This window comes from Besnoitia besnoiti, assembly GCF_002563875.1.
Source record: "Besnoitia besnoiti strain Bb-Ger1 chromosome Unknown contig00014, whole genome shotgun sequence".
Classification (NCBI taxonomy): Eukaryota; Apicomplexa; class Conoidasida; order Eucoccidiorida; family Sarcocystidae; genus Besnoitia; species Besnoitia besnoiti.
The window spans coordinates 816266-838500 of record NW_021703916.1 but is presented as its reverse complement, the minus strand read 5'-3'; the positions used below and the strand labels follow the sequence as shown (position 1 = coordinate 838500).

At 57.2% G+C, this 22235-nt stretch overlaps 3 protein-coding genes across 3 annotated transcripts; 2 read left to right on the top strand and 1 right to left on the bottom strand.

Annotated features, from left to right (window-relative positions):
• Positions 1-1577: 1577 nt before the first annotated feature.
• BESB_025990 (putative eukaryotic initiation factor-3, subunit 8) lies at positions 1578-7923 on the top strand (the record flags this gene model as incomplete). Its single annotated transcript, XM_029361279.1, has 10 exons — positions 1578-1694; positions 2671-2848; positions 3247-3536; positions 3863-4863; positions 5110-5246; positions 5496-5874; positions 6156-6462; positions 6729-6818; positions 7158-7324; positions 7629-7923. 10 exons carry the CDS (start codon positions 1578-1580, stop codon positions 7921-7923), a joined length of 2961 nt encoding a protein of 986 aa, XP_029215634.1.
• A 5300-nt stretch (positions 7924-13223) lies between these two features.
• On the top strand, positions 13224-18524 carry BESB_025980 (putative histone lysine methyltransferase, SET; the record flags this gene model as incomplete). Its single annotated transcript, XM_029361278.1, has 1 exon — positions 13224-18524. One exon carries the CDS (start codon positions 13224-13226, stop codon positions 18522-18524), a length of 5301 nt encoding a protein of 1766 aa, XP_029215633.1.
• A 1455-nt stretch (positions 18525-19979) lies between these two features.
• On the bottom strand, positions 19980-21677 carry BESB_025970 (Toxoplasma gondii family D protein; the record flags this gene model as incomplete). Its single annotated transcript, XM_029361277.1, has 1 exon — positions 19980-21677. One exon carries the CDS (start codon positions 21675-21677, stop codon positions 19980-19982), a length of 1698 nt encoding a protein of 565 aa, XP_029215632.1.
• Between the last annotated feature and the right edge of the window lie 558 nt (positions 21678-22235).

Below are 22235 nucleotides of genomic sequence, written 5' to 3'. Positions count from 1 at the left end.
TCAGCGGGTATCTGCCCTTCATCCAGACTCCGGTCTACGGAAACTCAACTGTGGGAAAGTTTACTGCTGCCGTCACTCTCCAATTTGAGCGTGGCGTATGTTCGTCACTCTACAGTGGTGTTTTCAGGTGATTGTCTCATGAAGAACGCTGTGCTCGAGGCTGACGGGCCTATGCAGCTCCTTGCAAGAGTAATGAGCGGCAGGATCCATCCGCTCCCAGGCGTGGCACGTGCCTTTCTTCGGCAGCAGCGTGGCGTACCGTTCCATGGAAGCAATTACTCCCGTTCAAGAGGCTAATAAAGTGTGTGTCCTGTCCACGTTTTTCTGCATCAATAGCCTGTCTGAAGTACACCCTGTGTTAACGCCGACCCAAAGAACTGACTCGTGTAGGATGTGTAGAACATCTATAGTGCGTGAACGCGCCACGAAGCCAAGACGCAAAGCCTCGCCTGCAGAGTCCGCCCCATTCGCTTCTCTGGCAAGACCTAACCACTTGTTCAAGAGCGTACAAGCTGTTTCTTTATCGCCGTGACGCAGACATGCGCGTAGGTCCGCCTCAAGAATGGCTAGAAGCAAGGATAATCATGGACAGCAGGCCGCAAGGCCAACCCCTGTGACTGGATACAGAGAGAAGCGGAAGCGCGAGACGCCGAACGATGTCTGCCGAGAGCGAGACAGCATAGTGCGAAAGAGGAAGGCCAAAGCATGGGCATTTTCCATTGCGGATGTGTCTATGCTTCAGATGACCTCGTTTGTCTGTCACGTTGTGGGGTGACTGGGTTTCGGCTTATATGGGAGGCGGCCTCGACTTCTCTCTGTGGGAAGGCATTTCTCCAATCCAGAAAATGAGGAATTCGGGAGACACCGAAAAGCAAATGTAGGGTCCAGAAAATGCTGCAAGAAAGCGGAGAAATATAGTGGTGGACATACTTCGGGTTTTTTCTGTATTGCCAAGCGTGTGCTCCTCTGCATGCCGTAGAAAAAGTGGCGGCCCCCTATGCCGGCGTTTTGCTTTCCGCATAGGGCGAAAAGGAATCGAGTTCGCTTGTGCGCCGTCACGTCGTCTTCGGGGGAGGGAACTCTGAGATCTGATCTCTTCTTTGCCCCTTTTGTCATCTTTTTCGGCTCTGTCGGCCTTCTTTTCGTCCGTCTGTCACCCCTTTGCCGCACTTATCCAGTTGTGTATGATCTCTGCACAGTAGGACGCTTGCCCAGTGTCCACGCAGTTTGTCTCCCTCTCTCTGTATCGTTTCGTTTCTGCTCCAGTCTTCCTGTGCGTGCCTTTCACTCTCAGCTGTGCTGTTCTCTCCCATTTGTTGTTTCCCTGAGGGGCAGACACTCTGTGGTTCATTTCACAGACACGAGGACGTAAAAGGTTTTCTGGTCCGTCGAAAGGAAAGAAAAGCCGAGCTGTTCGCCCACTGGGTGATTCGCACTCCCGAGTTCCTTGGCCTTCCCAACCGCCATTTCTCTCTCTTCTCCCCCCGTTGCCCCTTTTGTCCTCGTTTCCCCGCGTTTCTCTGTGATTTCTTATATATTCTCCCGTCTCTTCGTTAGCCCGTTTCTCTCTTTCCACGATGCAGTCCAAGTTCTGGGCGGCAGGGAGCGACGACTCCGAGGAGTCGGGCTTCACTTCTTCTGAGTCCGAGGGAGAACAGGAACAGCAGACTCAGCAGGGCACAGCCGGCGGCGAGGTAATTCTTCTTTTAAAATTGGAAAACGGCGACAAACGCGTTTCTTCTGTTTTCTTGCCCCTGTACTTTCAGCCGTCAACGCTGGATGGGGCGGGAAGGGGGGGACACACGTGCATGCGGGCGCCCTCGTCGTCTGTCGCGCCGTCTTCCTGATCTCCAATTGTTCTTCTGTTTTCCTGAAGTCTCTTGCGTCGAACACGCTCTGTAGCACCGTGTGTCGTGCCTCAGGCAGCAAAGGGGGGAGCACCTGAAGACCTCTACCGTCCTTTGCACACACGTGACTGGCGGTAGATGACGTCTCTTACACTCCAGGGGGATCTCTGCTGTTTTGTGTAGAGAGGGGGCCAGTTTGGTGCATGCGTGCATTCTTTTCTGCGCTTTCGAATCCGCTTCCTCTAGTGAACCACTGTTGGATGGACTGAAGCGGGTCGCTCCTCTCCGTGCTGCGCGTGACAGGCGCGTGCTTGTCGTTGTTAATCCCGTGTAGGCACGTATCGAGTCCCTAAATCTATTCACTTCCCGGGTTGCCTCTTCTCAGTGCTTTCCGCGTGCTGTCGCGGGTGCAGTGTCCGCTCCTCCGCCATTTCCTCGCCTTGAGGCAGTCTTCATGTGGTGCTGCTTCGCTCCGTCCCCTTTGTGTCTCCTGCACCCTGTCGCTGACCAGAGTCTGCCTTGCCGGTCGCCGCAGCAGCAGAACGTCCTTTCCTGCGTGCACTGCGCACATGCGACATTGCGAAGCAGGGAGTCTGCGTGCGAATTCTTCGGCACCTGCGCTGTTGTGCGGCGTGTCTGGTCCGCGTGTAGAGGAGTTGCTTTCTCGTGGGTGTAATCAGTCCCTCCGCCGCGCCTCGCTGGAATCCGGTGTCTGCTGCGCTGAACAAAAGACTGCTGAGCTGGGCTTCGCGCCACTTGCGACCTATTTGGAGACAGTTCTTGCCAGTTCGGACCGGCATTTTGTTCTTTTTCCTTTTTTCAGGCCGCCCGCCGCCCCGTGGTTGCCTCGCGATGGGCTGCGGCAGACACGAGCAGCAGTGACGACGAAGGCGGGCGCGTGGTGAAGTCGCTCAAAGACCGTCGCTGGACGGCCATGCGCGAGATCATCCGCCAGATGAAAAACCACATGAAAATCGCCGACTTCTCCGAGCTCTATAAGGGTAGGCGCCTAAACCTTCGTGTCTGCACACGCTGCCCTGATTCTGTGACGAATGAAACCGCGCCTCAGTTGCATCAGTCGCCGCAGGCGTCTCCCTGCACGTCTCCGTATTTGAGTATATATATACAGCTACACATCTATAAAATATAAAAAATGCTGTTTTTGCGGGTGTATCGGTGCCGGTCGTCCGACACCGTAGGGCTCCTGTGTTTGTTCCCACAGCTGCCTACGCATGTCCATCTGCATTCATAACATTCATATATATATGTGTATGTTGGAGGAAGAATGCATACATGAGCCTGCGTGTGCCGATTTGCGCTGTGTCTTTCGTGTCGCGTGCTGTCGCGGAGCCGGAACGCTTGCCTAGTTGCTGTCGCTTTTTACCCGGGTTTCGTGCAGACTACGAGAGTCTGGTTCGCGCGCTGCAGAAGTCTCAGCAAATCGTCGATCAGGAAGGTCTCCCGAGCTTCTTTGTGCGCATTCTGGTGGAGCTGGAGAGCTTCTTGGAGGAGAAACACCGCGACAAGGAAGCGTTCAAGAAGCTCTCGAAGGCGAAGGCGACGGCCTTCAACACGCTGCGCGCCAAAGTCCGCAAAACGAACGAGCAGTGGCAAGACAAAGTAGACGCCTGCAAGGCCGACCCTTCCCAGTTCGAGTCAAGCGACAGCAATGACGATGACGGGTTCGACGTAAGGGAGGAGCAGTCTGCTCGGTGGGGGTGGAGCGACGGCCCTTCCGCCGTCTTTGTATTGAGCTTCGCAGCAGAACGAGAGCGGGGAGCAGAGAGGAGGAACCGGACGCGTTGAAGGTTCGAAGGGCGACTGTGACCGTGGAGAATGTGCGTTAGTTCTTGGGAGAGCGACTTCAAACCTCCAATACCGATTGGTACAGCGAAATGTGCGTCTTCTGTAGGCGTCGGTGATGCGTTTTCTTGGGCGCGCGTCGTCGTGGCGTCGTTTTTGCGGTGTTGGGTTCGTGAGCGCTTGCGGATTGCGCGTGTGTGTGTGGCGCGCAGTCCGACGACAGCAGCGACTTGTCGGAGCTTTCAGATGAGTCGTCTTCTGAGGAGGAAGACAGTGACGAGGAGAAGCCGAAGCGCAAGGCGAAGCACGATGGCGACGAGGACTCTGAGGAGGACAGCGACGACGATAGCGAGTGGTCCGACTCCGAGGCGTCTTCGCTTTCTTCGGGCGAGGAGACAGACAAGCACAAGGCCGCGATGGCGAAGTGGGGTCTGCGCTCCGAAAGCGACAAGAAGTCCAAAACGGCCAAGAAGAAGACGGCGAAGCGCGTCTCCTCGAAGACTAAGGACGAAGGGGGCGTGACGACGCCTCGCGGCGGCGAGGCAGGCGCGCCCGAGTTTTCGGTGAAGGATATGGAGAGCCTGTTCGACACGACCGACTTGAACAGCGACATCATCCGGAAGCGCGTCTTGATGGTGGCTGAGAAGCGCGGGCGCCGCGGCGTGGATCGCCTCGAGCAGACGCGCATCCTCAAGAGACTCGCGGAGCTCGCTGCGCTCGTAGGTCCGCAGAGCGAGCTGGAGGTGCTCGGTCATTTGATCAGCGCGGAGTTCGACACGACCAGCGGCGTATTCGCCTGCCTGACGAGCTCCATCTGGCTGGACGTATTCCACCAGTTGGAGCGCGTCCTCTCGCTTCTCGAGGAGGGCGTGAAGAAGGCGCAGGACAGCGGCAAGCCCCAGGGCCTTTCCGTCTACGTCCTCGTCCCCACGATCGTCACCTCCAGCGACGCCGTGGAGGCCGCGGTCAACGCGCCCGACGCGCAGACCGTCTCCGCGGGCATTCTCACCAGCTTTGTGGAGAGACTCGACGATGAACTGATGAAGAGTCTCCAGTTCACCGACGTCCACTCCGAGGAATACAAGGAGCGCCTTGGCCAGAGCGTCGACATGATGGCGGTCCTCTGCCGCGCCTGGGTTCACTTGGCTGGGTGCCGCTGCAAGGCCCAAGCTGCGACCCTCGCACTCCGCATTAATGAGCACATGCACTACAAGTGAGGCACAGCGCAGTCGCGCACAACGGACGCGCGCGTCCACAGCGCCTGAAAAAAAAGTGCGAAAAGTCAACCAAGATGTCCCTCGCGGGGGGAGAGTCTTCTCGTCGGGGTTCGTGGACTCGGCGCACCTTTGGAGCCGCGGTTTTTGTGTGGATATGTGGGATCTCCCACCCCAAACAGGGCATGGTCTCGCAGGAAGGGCTGCAAGTCTTTTCTGCCTCTGTTGTCTCCTTCTCTGCTCAGGCATGACCTCATTGCCGCCAGCATGTGGGAGTTGATCCGCAAGCGGGTGCCGGCGGAGGTGGCGCAGAAGCTGCCCGACGAGGCCACAAAACCCTCGGACTTTGTTCAGTGCCTCACAGACCTTGTCTTCGAGTCGGGTGAGTTTCCAAGTACTCTGCAGCCCTGAGCGGCCTCGCCGCATCCGGTGAAAGGTGGAATGCGCAGGCGCTCACATGGCGGCGTTCTCCGCGAGCGCGTGTCCTGTGGGCTCGCCTAAGTGTGCCTCTGTACATCGTCGGTTAGGGCTGGTGCCAGTATGGCAACTCTCCTCTGTGACTTGCCCCTGTAAGCGGGGATGATCCGCTTCAGAGGCATGCTTCTCTGTCTGTCGTGTTGCTTTCTTGCAGAGAGTCCGCGGGAGCGCACGCGCGCGCTTCTTCACCTGGCCTACAGCCGCGCGCTGCATGACGACTACTACAAGGCCCGCGACCTGCTGCACACACCAAACGTTCAGGAGCTCGCGCTTCAGACCGACACGCAGACGCAGATTCTGTACAACCGCGACTTGGTGCAGCTGGGCCTTTGCGCATTCCGCAACGGCCTGATCAACGAGGCGCACTCTTGCCTCTCTGAAGTCTGCCCGAAGCACAAGGAGCTGCTGGCTCAGGGTCTGTCCAACTTGAAGAACGTCGAGTGCACGCCTGAGCAGGAGCGCGCCGAGAAGCGCCGGCTGTTGCCCTACCACATGCACATCAGCATGGAGCTCATCGAGGGCGCACACAACATGTAAGGCGAGCAGCGCGTGAGAGAACTCGGGGCCAGGCATGCGGACTCAGGCCTGTGTGCGTATAGGCATCTGTCTGTTGGTGCGGGAGTCCAGCGTCGGGTGGTGTATCCGTGTGGGGTGTCATAGATATATGCATATATATATATATATACGCGTCGCTGGACGCAGGCGCGTCCTGCTCGGTTGTGATGCCAGCTGTCGACAGTCCTGATGAGATGAGAGACAAAGGCGAGCCGAAAGAAGGCCCGTCCACCGCACCCTTCCTTCTTCGTGTGTGCAGCTGCGCGATGTTGATTGAGGTCCCTCACATGGCGCACGACCCGTTTGAGCACCGCAAGCGCCCTATCAGCAAGCACTTCCGCCGCATGTTGGAAACTTACGACCGTCAGGCCTTCCTGGGGCCTCCGGAGAACGCCCGCGAGACAATCATGGCCGCCACTAAGGCACTTCAGAAGGGCGACTGGAAGGAGTGCTGCCGCTTCGTGTTCAGTCTGGGCATTTGGGAGAAGCTGATGAACGCGACCGAGATCCAGGAGATGCTCAAGAAGAAGGTCAAGCAAGAAGCCATGCGGACCTACATCTTCACAGTACGTCGAGCGGTGTCGGCTCATCGAGAGAGGACAAGGAAGGGATGGCATTCGTAGTCGAATGCTGTTCGCTAGGAGCTTGGCTTTCGCGGCGCCTCTTCACAGCTCCACGCACATGCTCGCGGCGCACACGTTGGCCGCGCCCTTCGCGCGTCTTCATAGGATTCTATTTCTCGCAGTACGGAACGCTCCTCCACTCAGCTCCCAGTCCCTTCGACACACAGCCTGGCGTGTGCGCGTTGCTGTGCGCGCTGCGTTTTCTGCAGTACCTGACGCTCTACGACTCGTTCTCTATCTCCCAGCTGTGCGGCATGTTCGAGCTCCCCGAGAGCACTGTCCACTCCATCGTGAGCAAGGTAAGCTGACGTCCTAAAAGGCAACTTTAGTATCGCGGCAGTCGTGTTTGCGTGGAAGCTGGAAGACCGAATCGTCATGAAGCACCGACGGGACAGGACGGCGAGGGGCTGGGGAGGGGAGAATAGTGGCGTGTGTGTGGTAGCCCTCTTGTCTTTGGCGGATTTTCATGGTCGGCGTTTTGCGCCGGTTGGAAGGTCGCTGGCTGGCGTGTGCGGCAGCCAGCTGGCTCGGTGGCCAAGCACTCTTGAGGGCGCGTGAGCGTGTCTGTCCGGCGCGCTGTCGGTGTCTCCGGTCGCCTGCGTGAGCCGCGTGAGGCCCTCCCTGTTCGATGCCTTCAGATGATGATCAACGAGGAGATCCACGCGAGCTGGGACGAGAGCAGTCAGTTCATCCTCATCAGCCGCGTGGAGCGCACGCGCCTGCAGCAGCTCGCCTCGACTCTGGCGGAGAACTTGAACAACGCCGTCGAACAGAATGAGCTGACTCTGAACATGAAGAACCCGAAGTAAGCACGATTCCGGTGGACGCCGGCCGCGTCCCCACGGCCTGCCGCTTGTTCAGGTCCAGTGCCTTGCGGGATCCCTTCAGCTGCATTGAGTTTTCCATAGTTGCGTGGCGATGCTTAGTCACCGCGTGCGTAGAGGTCTTCGTGCCCCTGCCAGACGAAGATGTGTTCGAGTTTTGGGTGGGCGCATACCCATGTGTGTGCCGCGTCCGTCTGCGCAGTGCGTGGGGCGTACGTTGCTCGCGCGAATCGTTTGTTTACGTCTGGAAATCAACCTGATTTGCGCGTGTGTGTGTGTGGACAGATTCGCTCTCTCGCACGATCGCCGCTTTCAGCGCGGCGATGGGCCTGGTGACCGATTCGGCTGGGGCGGTCGCGACCGCGAGGGCGACGGCGGCGCGGGAGGCCCCGGCGGTCGTCGCTTCGGGCGCGGAGGGCGCGGCGGCTTCGGGCCCGGCCGGGGAGCAGGGCGCGGCGGCCGCGGTCGCGGCCGCGGTGGCCTTCGCGCCGGCGGCGGCCGCACCTGGATGGGCGACCGCAGCGAGGGAGGCAACTGGAACGCAGGGGGCGACAGGTGGTCCGGAAGGCAAAAGTACTAAGCGGCGTCGCCTCGTATGTGATGACCGCGCACGCTGATCCGCCTGTGCAGCGGCAGTTGCCGCGGTTCTCTTCGCTGGGTGGTGTTTTGCCTGCGCGTAAGCATGTGCATGTGTGTGCGTATTTTTCATCTGTATGTTCGAGCACAGACACGTCTTTCGTCAGCCAGCTAGTCCGATTCGTCGCTTCTTGAGCGATATCTCTGCATGACCGTGTGGGTGCATGCGTGGAGGGTGCGGCGAAAGGGCTTCTGGCTGCAAGCTCGAGAGCTACTCGCAAAGGAGTGAGTGGTGCGACGCACGTGAAAAGCTGCAACTGCTCTCTCGGTCATGCATGTTTCTGTAGGTGGATGTAACCATCGAGACACAGAGACAGTGTCGCACATGTCGGCGAGTTGTCTCATCCGTTTGCTGATATCTGCGTGCGCGTGAATCCCTGGGCGTACGCTACCTCTTTCGTTTGTTCATCTGGATCAAAGGCAGCCTCTGTTCCTACCTGTGGCGTTTTGAGAATCGAGAGGGGTGAAGCAGATGCGACGGTCTGTCGTGTCGCAGTCGCGTCTCTAACACTTCTGTAGGCATGCGTGAGGGTAGTGTTGTCTTGAGGAGGATTAGATCTCGCAACAGAGTGCTACATATGTGTGTCCGGATACATATACAGAGAGAATCAAGACTCCCTTTTCACCGGACAGCCAGCGATACGGTTTGCTCCTACGAGGGCTCTTGTTCATTGTCTAGGATTTGTATTTTCTACTGGGATTCGTCTTGCGTCTTTCTCTTCTACATCGGCGCCTTGAGCGCAAACTGAATGACATTTCTAGCATCCTTGAATGGATAGAAGGAAAGGTTGGTCGGCGGCGCTGGCGCCTTCCGGTCACAGCAGTGCCTGTACGAGGTTTGGCCATGTGCAACTGAGCATCCCGTGCCCTTTCTCATAACTCTGCTGTCTCATCCGTTGTTTTTGCTTTCCAAACAGCAGCGAACTCGTTCCATTCTTCATTTCTGCGCCGGACACGGACCCGCAGCCGTGCGACGGCACACTCGCAGAACATCCAGTTAAGGAAATGGCTCAGGTTCCTCACGGTGTATGCTTAGCCTCAATAGTTACGCGATAATCAGGAACTTAGTAACCGTCATAACAATGTACACAGCTTCTGCAATTGTCACGTGATGCTCCCCTCCTCATCAGTGACAGCTCCTGGATTTTGCAGGGGCTCTGTCGTACGGTGTTACCGCGGTAAGCGAGACGCCTGGGCGTCTCGAACGTGCGATTCAAGGGCAAGCCTGGCAGCGGCGGCGAACTGCACCAGGCTGTTCTGTGCATGGGCTTCGGCTCCTACGTGCTGCATCTCTCTTCGGAACTTGAGCTCTTACGATTTACTCTCGTGTTCGACGGTCCACAAAGGGGGGCCCCTATCGTGTTCGTGACACTGGACTGTTGAGGCGATCGCTTACCATTCCCGCCCGAGGGCGCAAGCTTGGTGATGCCAAGGCACAGAGAACTGGGAAGAATGATGCAGCTGGATTCCTTTTGCATCGTCTTTCTGGTTCGGCGCCTCACCTGTGCACCACCGGGCGAGCGACGCGGGTGTCAACCGGACGGGAGCGGGCGTTTTGCACGTTTTTCATGTTCGGCTGTCCTCGCTCAAACATGTATACCTCAGGCCAAACAACCTGTGACGCTGAGTCAGCCTGATGTCGGTCCGGTCTTGCGCAGTTGCACCGGGTTTGTAGGCTGTATGGTCTGCATTCCTGTGTTCCTGGGCTTGTTCGGCAATGTGGCATCTGGGTGTTACGTTGTGTTTCCATTTTGTTGGATGCATCTGCATCGGGGGCGCCAGTGAACGAGTATTGTGGAGTCCTAATACAGACCGCTGCGCCGGAAAGCGAACCGAACGCGGTTGAAGGATGTAGAAGCAGCTAATTATTCGCACGTTGTGCGAAGCTGTGTTCTCGTGAATACATCGCGCATAGTGGTTGTTCGCACATTCGCGCTAACTACTGGGTTAGGCTTTCAGGTGTTAGAGCATACATTTGGCAACTTTTTCTGCCTGGGGCGTTCTCCCGGGGTGCTAGGACATAAAGAACTGAGAGAATGATGCAACTGGATTCCTTTTGCATCGTCTTTCTGGTTCGGAGCCTCACCCGTGCACCACCGGGCGAGCGACGCGGGTGTCAACCGGATGGAAGCGGGCGTTTTGCACGTTTTTCATGTTCGGCTGTCCTCGCTCAAACATATATACCTCCGGCCAAACAACCTGTGACGCTGAGTCAGCCTGATGTCGGTCCGGTCTTGCGCAGTTGCACCGGGTTTGTAGGCTGTATTGTCTGCATTCCTGTGTTCCTGGGCTTGTTCGGCAATGTGGCAACTGGGTGTTACGTTGTGTCCTCATTTTTGAACGCAGCTGGAGCCCTCCTCTCGACCTAGTGATTAGGCGAAAGGTTCGTGGTATCGAGCCCCAGCGGGCGGACTTGAGTACCTTCTTTTTACCTTGCACCGAATGACCAGTTGAGGCCGAGTGACAAGTGCTGGCACGACCGGAAAGGCCGTACCACTACGGAAGGAAGCGCCATCGCACACCAAAGCGAGAAAACGTTTTGTGCTGTCTTTTTGCCTTTACCACATGCAGTCGCTGGCGCGCACCACGAAACTGCCGAGGCGCTGTCGTTGGAGCTTGGTCCAGTTGTGGGCCGGTCTGCTTCAACGTCTTCCCTACGCGCTGTTCAGTTTCAGGTGAAACTGAGAGGCAGATAGGAACACGCGTACTGCTGGTCGGCAAAGTCAGCCACTATCAGCGGATGCGTCGCTGTTGGTGTTACTTTGCCTACACTTGAAACTACACTTTCCGAAGGCATATTCATTCTATTAACAACGAAGATGGCGAGGGTCCTGCACGCCCCTCTGTTAAAAATAACATTTTAGCGGAGCTGGCAAAGAGGCGGACGTACTATGAACGACTCGTCGCTGTTGATGCTTGATTCCGTCTAGATAGGCATCAGTCGGAAACGTGTCATCCCATTTGCAGGGTTTGATGCCAGCGCTTCTTTCAGCGGATACCTTTGATTAGTTGTGAGGTTGCCGTCGCTACTGTCATCTTGTTTCGGATCGTACACTGCTCACCGCTTAAGAAGGAGAACGACAACACTGCCAGATATTTTCCTCCATGGCACCACGACGCCTCGGTGACGCCCAGCACGGTCATCCCGTACTCGAATCTGCAATTGTTTGTTCGTGTGAACGGTTTGCTGCAGGAGATGCTGCAACAGCACCACTGGCGTGGCAATACATGCTGTAGTACTCTTGTCGGAGGGCAGTGGTCAGCCGCGCATTCTCCCACATGCCAGTGGAAATGTCACACGACAATACAGCTTCTTATCTTTGGCAACGCACCACCAGTCCTGAAAGTGCAACAACGGATGTTGTCACATTCGTATGTGAGTACCATATTTGACTTCCTTAATCTTATTTTCTAATCCTGTGGTAGAATGCAATGACTGTTATTCTCAAAGAGTGCGCTCCGGCAGGGCCTCCTGCCACCGAAACGCTCCCGAAAGTGCGACCATCCCATGTGTGGCGCACGCGGTAAGAGTGCATATAGTGTTACAATGAGTGGCACCCACAAGATTGTGAGGTCTTCACTGCGATGTTGCAGTTGAATGATCTCGTTTGGTTCCCTGGTGTAGAGCGTCGGACGACGTTGAGGAGTATATTCTGGTCTCGCGAATACCGACGTGGGTGTCGCCAGCGGGCACACGCAGAGGACGGGTAACTCCGCTCCTGGCCACTTCCGACGGGGGCAATGAGATGGGTGCACTGGAATGTTTTCGGAACGAGGGATCACCGGTATGTTTGGGAGATCAGTGAAGCTCGTGACAGGAGCTTTAAGTAAGACTGGTCTAGCTTGAGGCGTTCAAGAAAAGAGGATCCGTCCGGATGGCAGTAGTGAGACGGTTTCTGAGAGCCGCGGGGACTGTGTGGGCGTCGCAGACCGTCGACACATTCCACACATGTATCCGTCTCGCGGACTAGCACCCTTGCTCGTCCGGCCCGTTCGCTCTGACGTGCTCGTTGTCATTCACTGGTTCCTGGAGGGCGCCCAGGACATCAGTTTTTATCGGTGGACGGCCACTGCAGAGCGGTCACCGAAGCGTGTCTGGATCGCCGTGCAGTGCCTCAGAAACCGTCATGGACGTGAAACAGCGAAGCGGGAAGAAGCCCAGGCGTCGTCTCCGCCCAGCTCCTCCTCTGACGGAGGACGTCAAAAGGAATGCAGGGGTGGTTGCATGTCTTAATCCCAGGAGCGCGGGCTCCTCGCCGGCGAGGGCGCCAGCCGCGCGGGCGACTGACTGGTGGTGCGTCGCCTCGTGCTAGCCATCGATGGCTCTCCTCCGTCATGTCGAGGGTTGCAGGCGTGGCTCCTACGAGCCGAGCACCTGCTATTCCTGCTAGCGTATCCCGAAGCACTATTCCGTTCTACAGAAACGAGAGACATACGCTCGTTACGTCCCCCTGTGTTTTTTGGTTTCTCGGCAGCGTTTTCCCTTTGAAGAGGAACGTGCTTAAGACTTTTCTTGGCTTAATACCGGGAAGCTGAGGGAAACCGGCACGTGGGACAGCCGCGAGGTTCGCTTGCTTATAGTACACTTTCTACTTGCACAGCATCCGGGCTAGCAATCTTGACGTACGCGTGCTGGCAGTTTTTTCGTAGTTGTTTGTTGTGAGTGGAACATCTGGTGTCTATTTCCGCGTCAAGGACGTCCGCGTGCCGACTCTTCTTCCCAGAAATCCTTTTTCCACGGCAGCTCTAGTCGATCCGCGCCGCCTGCGACACGCCGTCCGTCCTCCGTCCGCGAGCCGAAGTGTCCCTCAGGAGACCTCCGAGCCAGACCTCGTGCGAGATACGCAACAGTACGCTGACTTCAACTAGGAAGTGGGATTTCGCCCACAGAAAAGTTGATCCCGGCGTGTTTGCGCCTCGTGTATGACTCTGCGCTCTTTTCCCGCCTTATCAGCGTGGCTTTCTGCGTGGACAACCTCCCTGGAGAGGCCCCGTAGCGTCGTCCTAGGGCTCCGCCACTCCGGCTCTTAACGCAAAAACGCAGCTATTTCGTCCAGCATATCTCCATTGTTTCATGGTTTCTCGTCAGAGATCGTCGGTGCTTTCGGGAGAATACCAAAGCCTCAGTGTTCCCTGCATGTTCTCCTTGTACGGCCCTTCAACACCACCTGGTATCCGCTCACCGTGTTAACGCGGCCGTACCCTAATTGCCCTCACCGGCCCAAATATCCGGTTTCGTTCAAAATGTTGGAGACTATTTCCAAGTTGTTTTCCGGATCTAAAGAGGAGCCTAGCACCGGCTCCAGTGATGGGCAGCCACAAGTCGCAGCCGCCGCTGCGCCGGCTCTCGACCCGGCGAGCCCTGAGTGGCTGAGCTACTACGCCAAGGTTGCCCCCCCAGAAATCAGCAGGTGGGTTAACCCCGAGGATGGCTCGGGCTCCATCCCGTACGCAAAGCTGGTCGAGAACCTCAACACCCTCAACATCCCTGCTGTCCCCATGAAGGCCTTCAGCCCTGAGACGGCTGAGGAGGTTGCGTCACGGAGTGCCTCCAAGGCGTCAGGCGGGTACGTCCGCGCGGCCTCCCTCAAGCAGCCCCGTGGAAGGTCTGTGAACAGCGCGCAGCGCTCAGCATCTGAAGCTCCCAGGGAACTGAACGGCGCAGGTCAACTTGCGGCTCAGGCCTCCTCGGGTCTGGGGGCGCGCGGAGACTCTCGCCTTCGATCCGCCAGTATCGCCTCCGGCGTGCCTTTCTCTGGCGCGGCACACACGCCTCAAGGTCCGGCCTCACGCCTGCACAGCGACGCGCCCTCGGAGCCGGCTCTGTGTCTGCCTGTGACGTCGACGATCCGTTCCTATGTTGGTCCAGTCGCCGATGTGCGGGGCCCCATTACGGGCATGAGGATTGGCGAGCTTTCCCGCCCAGGCCCGAACTCGCAGGTCCCTCCCAACTACGTCGAGGTCGTTAACTCGTGCCACGTGCAGCCGCACGGCGTTCCGTCCACTTTTCAGCTTCGCACGGAGGGCTCGATGCAAGATGGCGCCTCCGCAGGAACGCCCGCGGCGGGTATCAGCGCCCCTGTCGTCGCAACAACGAGCGATGCCTTGGTGCAAGTGCGCGGAGCTGCGCCGGCATCGAACGGTCCCTTCCACAAGCCGCCGCCAATTTTTCTGCAGCCCGTCACGGCACAGACCCCCACAGCTGGCGCAGGCCAAGAAGGCTCTGAATCCCTTTCGGCCACCAAAGGCGTCGTGTACAAGCTGGGTCAGTACGTGTGGAGTGAAGAGGACATCAAGGCCGGAACTGGAAACAAGCCGGACTCTCCTCTGGACCCGCTGGTGCGTCAGATCTGCTCCGGCGCGATCTTCCCGAAAGTGCTAGGTGCGGAGGAACCCGCGGACGAAACACAGGCGCAACCCGCCGAAGCACAACCCGTTCAGCAGCCTGCCATCAACATCGAAGAGGTCATCCCCGCCACGGCGCTCACCATCGAGGAACTGGGCATTCCGTCCATCGTGAACTTCTGCAAGAGCAAACGCGCAGACCTGGAGAAGATGACTGACGCTGCCGTGGCAGTTCGCGAGGACACGGAGAACCAAGAAAGCCTGTCCAACAAGGGTGGAAAAGGCGGTCTTTGCTCGGTCAGTCGGCTGTCCAAAGGAGCGGTGGTGTTCGTCGAGTTGCCTGTCATCACCGCGGACGTCAGCGCCACTGGACTATGGCCCTCGTTCCAAAACCTCACGGACGACCAGAAGGCCGTGCTTGAGAAGCTCGAGGGGAGCGCTGCCGACCTGACGAACACCGAGGCTTTGACATGCGTCCTCCACTGCAAGAATGCCGGCGCCCTCGCGTCCGCCGCAGCCTTCCAGGAGTTTTACGGAAAGATGAAGCTGAACGCACATTGCCTGAGCCGCGGGCGCGGCTGGGCCCTGTATCCTCGTGCGGCTCGTGTCAAGCATTCCTGCAGACCAAACGTCACCTACCGCAACCTGGACGGCCTACTCGTCGTCTTTGCCCTTGAAGACATCGAGGCAGGTGCACCCCTTACGATGAGCTACATTGATCAGCTCTACCTTCCGACGGAGGAGCGCCGCAAGCGGGTCCTGGCCACGAAGCGCATCTTCTGCCAGTGCACGCGGTGCGTGGACACCTGCCAAAAAGAAAGGAAAATCCTGTGTCCCGAGTGCCGTCCTGTCAAGCTTCGCTTCACGGAGGACCGAGAGGCACGCGAGGCTGCTCAGAAGCAAAGTGAACTCGCTGTGCGCGTGCGCCCGATGTTGCCGCCTCTTCCTGAAGGCGACGACGAATGTGCAGCTTCTGAACGAAGCGCCAGCGACGGCCAGGAAGTCCTCGACACCGAGAGACCCGCGCAGCCGGTGCTCAAGAACTCTTCGTCCTTCGACAAGTCGTGCCACAGCTCAGACTACGAGGGTGGCGAGGAAGGAAAGTCGTATGATGGCTGCTCATCCGACTGCGAGGCCTCAAGTGATGGCGAGGACGAGCTTACCTACCGTTTGTACAGCAACGCCAAGTCCGAGAAGTCCAACGAAACGGAAGAGGTTGACTCTGAGCAGGAAGAGTCGCTCGCTGGTGAGGAGCAGGCTGCCGGCGCAGAGAGCGCGGATTCCGAGACCGCGCGTCAGAGCAGCACGACAGCTTCCCCGCTCTCAAGCGAAAACGAGGCCAGCGCGGACTCCACGAGAGACGCGAAGCAAGGCAAGAAGGCTCAGGGTGGCAAGCCTCTGATGAGCCTGACGTCCTGTGACACTATGGGTAGTGCAAAGCTTGCCGGTGTGTCGAGCGAGGGTGGTGAGTGTTGGGCTAGCAGTGATTCAGAGGTCGAACAGACCAGCAGCTTGGCTGGTGATTCTGAGAAGGAGGCCGATCCGGAGCGTGAGGAGAGGGAACGTGAAGAGCGTCTGCGGGCGGCGGGCGTCCCCATGAACTATTGCGTCTACATGGGGGAGGACTTTTGGCACTGCCATACTTGCCAGAAGACGTTCCGCGACGAAGACATGCCGAGTGGAATGGAACGATATCTGGTGGGCAAGTACGCTGTTCTCCGGGAGAAGTTCGGGCGGCCGTGCCCTGAGGAGTGGAACAACGAGTGTGGAAAGCTCGTGCGGACTGTCGCGAAGGTCCTCGGAACTGAGCACTGGCTGTATGCAGCAGGCCAACTGTTGCTTTCGCAGCTGTACCTGGGCATGTGGATGGGTGGCCTCGTGATCGAGGAGGTGTTCTCCAAGGCCGCAGCGCATGCAGAAACTTTCCTTGAGTTCGCAAAGCGCTCGGTTCCTGAGGCCCTGTCCACGGATGCAGCACCTCTCATGGTCGCGCTGCTGCGCATCCTGCTTTTCAACGGAAAGGGGAAGGAGTTTCTCGATTGGACTGAACGCCGCGGTGCTCTCACGGTGATCCGCGAGTCCCTCGGCAAGTGGGACGAGGTGTACGCGGCGTTCGCAACCGCGTACCTGTATGTGAAGAAAGAAGTGGAACAAGGCAACGAGCCGGGCCTTGCCACACTCCATCGCTATGCACATGCGTCGCAGTACTCCCTTGCGTTGGACGCGAAATACTACGAGGACATCGAGAACGCGCGCCGCGCCAAAATCGTTGAGGCGGAGGAGGCTGCGCGGCTCAAGGAAGAGGAAGCCCGCCGCCGCGGAGCGGAACGCCGGCGTCGCATTGCTCAGGCGAAGCAGAATATCGCTGCTCTGAAGGCCGCCCCCCCTCTCGCCGCTCCGAAGATCGCCAAGGACGTGACGATGACGCACCCTGAAGGTATCGTTCAGCAGTTCCTGAAGAAGAATGCCGTGCCTGGGCACGAGGAGCCTGCCGCGCGTGCAGCGCGTCTTACCAAACGCGGCGGCGCGGACGTTACCACCCCGGACTGGGAGTCCTGCGCAACAAACGCGGAGCTCGCGGCTCACGTTGCGTACGACGAGGCCAAACGTCTGCAGCAACTGGCTGTCGAGGGCCGTTACCCGGCTAGCCTTGCGGCTCACATGGGCAAGCCGGGCTCGGCCAACGGCACGTACTTGCCTCTGCTCATGCTGGCGGATCCTCTTCAAGCTCGCGCAGAGCAGCGTCGCCAACTGCGTGAGACCATGATGCTCCTTGAGCGCGAGCGGAGGAGAAGGGAACGGATTGCTGGCGCTCTCCGTGACCCCAATGAGGACGACGAAGATGCTCTGGACTTCGAGGACGATGAAAGCGATAGTGGAGAACCCCTCCAGCAGGAAGCGCCGGAGACGGAGGAGAAAGAGGAGGGATTCATCTACAGAATCCCCGGAATGCACGGAACTGCTCCCGGCGAATACGTGACCATTTCGCAGCTGAACCATACCAAGGATGGAAGGTATCCGCCGATTCCCTTCTTCAAGTCTTTCTTCTACGTTGATCACGAGGCGAGAAAACTGGGAAACGACCAGAAGGACATGTCAGCCGTCACGGTGATCGGATGCGGCTCCGGCGGCCCTCCTCCACTCTCCTATGACGAGTTGAAGGACATTGAGGGATTCAAGGAGGTCTATCTGCAGAAGGAGGATGAAGAGTACCGCCAAGAGCTTCAGGCACGCGTTAACTACCGCCTGGCCCAAAAGACCGCGGAGGCGGCCGCCGCGCTCCAGGCTTCCAAGGGCAAGAAGGAGGCAAAGGCCGTCACCTTATTCCGTGAATGCATGGGCGAACCCGTGGTGGCTGAGGTGAAACAGCGCTTCTTGGACGGCAAAGGACTCCGCGAGCGCGAGCGAAACACCACTGCCGCGCTCTTGGCGGTGACGAATGACGCTGTCCGCGAAATGACTCTGCATGAAGTGGAAACCCGGCGCCGCATTGAGCAGTTCCAGGAAGCGGCTCGTCAAGAACACCAAAAAGCGCTCCAGGGACCCGCTCTGCACGCCGTCGATCCCGAGCATGCAGGCCAGCGCACAGTTGATGGCATCGCGTTTCAGGTGGGGTCTGATGAGGAGCGTCAAGCCATCATGGCTAATGAAGCGGACAACAAGCTCCGGCCTGTGGTGCTTACGGCTAAGCAGGAAGTCTTGTACCAACTAGAAGGAAACGAAATCCAACAGTTCGTGGGTGGTGCGCTTTCAAGCATGTCCCTTGAAAATGGCGGCAAGGCCGTGTGGGACGTCCGGCCAGTCGCTGAGCCCCTGCAGAGGGCATCCGACACCAGTGGCCTGGTCGAGCCCAGCGAGGAAGCCCACGTTATGGAGCAGGAGGCGATGCCGAAAGACATGTCTCCTCCCTCTCCACAGGACGTCGCGCTGAAGCTGAAGCCGCTCGACTTCTCTCACATCCCCCCGCCTCTTGGCGGAACGCTCCCATCCCTTGATTCCGCGTTCTCTCTCTCGCATTCTCAGTACAAGCTCGTCCACCGGCATGGTCTCCCAGCTGCAGGTGCGGGCGTCGCAGGGGCGTCTCTTGAAGTAGCGCCAGAGCTACATTTTGAAGTTGCGCGGCCATATGGCAGCAGTCTTGCTCAATCAGGAAACTTCAGCTTCCAGGCAGGAACTGCTCATCTCAATGGGACGATCTGAGGCGGCTAACAAGATCCGATTTTGGGCTCCTTTCACCCTCAGGGGACGACATGCGCGCGGGTTCCCGCAATTGCGTCCTAGCCTACTGCAGGGAGTTTAGGGTTGAGTGATTTCTTCTGTGTGCTGCTGCAAGACTCAAATATTCAAGATTGTTCAGTCTTGGAGGGCAGCAAACGGTTAGCGTGCCAAACAAGAGACCATCCATGATCTGGTCCGTGCAGGACGTGTTTCGCGGCAGAAACTGCAGTAGCGTCTCGTGGAGCTGCGCATTTGATGGTATGCGGCAGCTGTGCTCACGCCGGTGGGATCGTCTGAGCGTGCGCGCTTCGCCACAAGGAACAACATGTATTCTGTCGATGCGCGTGTTGCAAGGCTAACTGTCATCTTGTAGCCTTGTTTTCAACAGGCAGGTGATGGCGATCTCTTTTCATCCCTGACTTCCGTCTTCTTCGCAGCAAGAATGCAGCCATTTTCATAGACGTGTACGAAAATGTGAAGTGCCGAGAGAAGCCTTAATGAAGTTTAACATTTTTCTCCGTACCTTCGGACACATTGCGTAACGTCCAGGGCGACGAATGGGTTTAGTGTGCAGTGCTCCGGCGCATGCCTGGAATCTGCAGAGAATCTGTGCTCGGCTGTTTATCCGTTGGTACCCCATTGTTCCTTGCTCGCATTTTTTGGCCAATGGCCAGGTATGAGGTAGCGGGTATGTAAAAGTTTAATAGTCAAGCGAGCATCGAATTCCTCCGCGCGGGCGTCCATCTCGTTTTCCATGTGTGAGCTGTCGATGGTGCTCATGTGCAGCCATGCATTGGTCGTTCGTTGTATTGTTATTTCCGTGTATTCCTTTGAAGTTTTTTTTAGGCTTCTCGGTGTCGGGAGACCCAGCAGACCTACGATTGTCAACCCTATAGTTGAAACCATCAGGGAAAAAGAGTAGTCGCTGAGGAAAGCGACTGAGGCGTTTCATGCTAGACACAGAATGCAATCTCGCCTTTCTGTTTCATGTACTTCGGACGAGAACGGCATCGAACGGTCAAATCAACTCAGATAAACAAATTGGCAGGTCGGCGGGACCGAGTGGCTGAGGATAGGGCCCACACAGCTGAGCTGGTGGGTTTCATGGTACAGTGGTGCGGGGAACGAATGGCTCGCTGCCGGAAAACACATTCCTACACTAACAGCATGCAGACTAAGGCATTGAGGCCGGCGACGCTGCTGGGAGTCGTAGTTTTCTAAGGGTAGATGGGGCCGGAGAATCATATGCACCTTCACAAGTGGTCTCGATTGGTAGTAGTAAATTCGAACTTAGCTGACGTAGGGTAAGAGAACTGTTCATTCGTTCAACACGTTCATTTCACAATGCCCACAAATGGCGGGCGCAAAAAGTAGTTGCACATGGTCTCAATAGCTAGACTCCACCCGTGAAATCAGCCTGGAGCACTACTCGACACTTCAGAGCTTCTTGCCAGGGGGTGGGGGGGGAGCGCCAGTCAGGGGAAGTTCGACGCATTTCTCCTCGTATGCCGTTTCGTAGCAGGTGTAGGGGATCTGGATCGTCTCGGATCTGAAGCATGTTCCAGCACGCTCCGACTTCACAGTTTCGCAGCGGATTGCAGGCTGTTGTTTCTTGCATGGGCTCTGCTGAACGTCCTGGATGACGGTTGTACAGGTGCCCATCTCGTACACTGGAACGTAGATGCACTTCTCTTCACTTGTCTGCTCAGGGCAAGGCACCTCGATCTGTGTCTTCTTTTCCTCCAGACACGGCTGCATAGTCAGCTGCTGCTCATCATGGCAGACTTCCTTGAAGTCTTGACGGGTGCAAGGCTTCTCAACAGTCTTGAACAGTGTCGCAACGCAGGTGTCCCTCTTGGGCTTCTTCACCTCGTAGCACTTCTCCTCGAACTGATGTCTCTGGCAAGGGAATGTCTCCTTCTTCTTCTCAAACCGATATCCTTGTTTCTTGACCTTTTTAGGTACATCCTCGCAGACTTCTTCCTGCTTCTGGGCCTCACAAGGCACTTCAATCTCTTCAGACACCTTGCGGGAGCAAAGCTTCGGGATCGCGACAGACTCCATGGTACATTGCGTGTCGGGCACTTGCTTCGGGCACATTTCGGTGACAGTTTTTGCGATTTCTCGAGTGCAGATCTTCGGCACAGACACAAGCACATCCTCGTTGCAAGGATATATCTCAATTTCCTCAGACAGAACCTCGACCATCTGGCAGTTCCCGCCCTTTTTCGCAGGCCCCAAGCGCCTCAACTTCCTGTGCTCCTTTTTGCTGGGGGCACATTTTTCGACCATCGTCTTCTTCGGGATGCGGCGGGAGCAGGTCTTCTGGACCGTGTCGTGCCTGGTCTCACTGCAGTCATACGCCTCCTGGGCGACGACCTTTTTCTCGCAAGGCTCCTGCACTAACTTAGAGGTCTCGAAGCACCGCTTCTCCCACTTTGTCTCTGGGCACGGGTATTGCTCTTCGCTATCAATTCGCTTTCGGCACTGCCCTGCCTTTGTGTGCAGCTTCGTCATGCAGATCTTCTCCGTAACGATGTCGTCGTACTCGTAAGGCACAGGGGAGTCGATGGTTCTGCTGCAGGAATCGTTGACCACACGCATTTCGACCTCGCATTCTCGATGCGTCTCCGAGCCCCAACACTCGTACTCTTGCTCAAACGCTTCTGATTCGTAGCAGGAGTCCACACTAGGGCGAGATACAATTTCGCATTGAGGCACGTTGATGATCTTTGGACAGGCTCCAGCAACTTTTTCAGTCACCGACTTCTTGCAAGTTTTGTTGAGGGTGACGGGGACGGATGAGCATAGCTGTTGCTTGGTGGCCTTCGGGCACTCGTACTGCACTTCCCTCTGAACAAGCTGAAAACAGGTGTCATCAGCTTCTTCACTGATGGTGTGACACACTTCCTCTTCAAGTGGAGAAGGGCAGGCGTACGGACGAGAAACCTTTTCATCCTTGTAGCATGTCTTCTCGACGCTATACGGTACTTGAAAGCACTCCTTTTCAATGTGCAGAGGGTTGGGCTTCAGAGTGGTAGTCGTGGTATATCCTCCCTTCTTTCCAGGCCCGGCTTCGGCACCGCTGCCCAACGCCAGAAAGGCGGTGACCGAGAGAACTCCAGCAAGCTTCATCTTCGAAAGGGGCACGATGAAAGGGACGTGCTCGTCAAATTCTGACAGAGCCTTACAAGACACAAGTAGCATGCAGAGGGAACAAGAACTAGAAGAAAAAAAAGTAATATGTCGTTGATCTGACAGCAGCTCTGGCGATGAATGTGGGAGAACAAACCATTTGCACATCGTGCACCGACGGAAGGGCCGCCAGGCGTTCGAGCACAGTCGTGGTGTTTGAGCCAGTGTATGTATTGGATGAGTATCTCATGCCCTAGTAGCGGCCGAGGGCTAAGCGCCGCCATCTGCTTTTTTTACTTTCAATTCCTACCGGGTCGACGCCCAGAGCCTCCTGGAAATCACTGGTCTCACGGTCGAGAAGCGCCGCTGCTTCCTGCGCTCAGCTCCTCCTTGTTGCAAGGTGCCTGTATTCGCTATTGCAGCAGCAAGCGCAGTGTAACACAGTGTCCATCGGCAGTATTAAAACATTTGGGGTCCGCGGTGATAGCCCCTGGTCCAACGAGAGTGAGACAGGTAGCCCGTTCCTTGCTAGATGTCTTGCAGGCTTTGCCCCCAGCC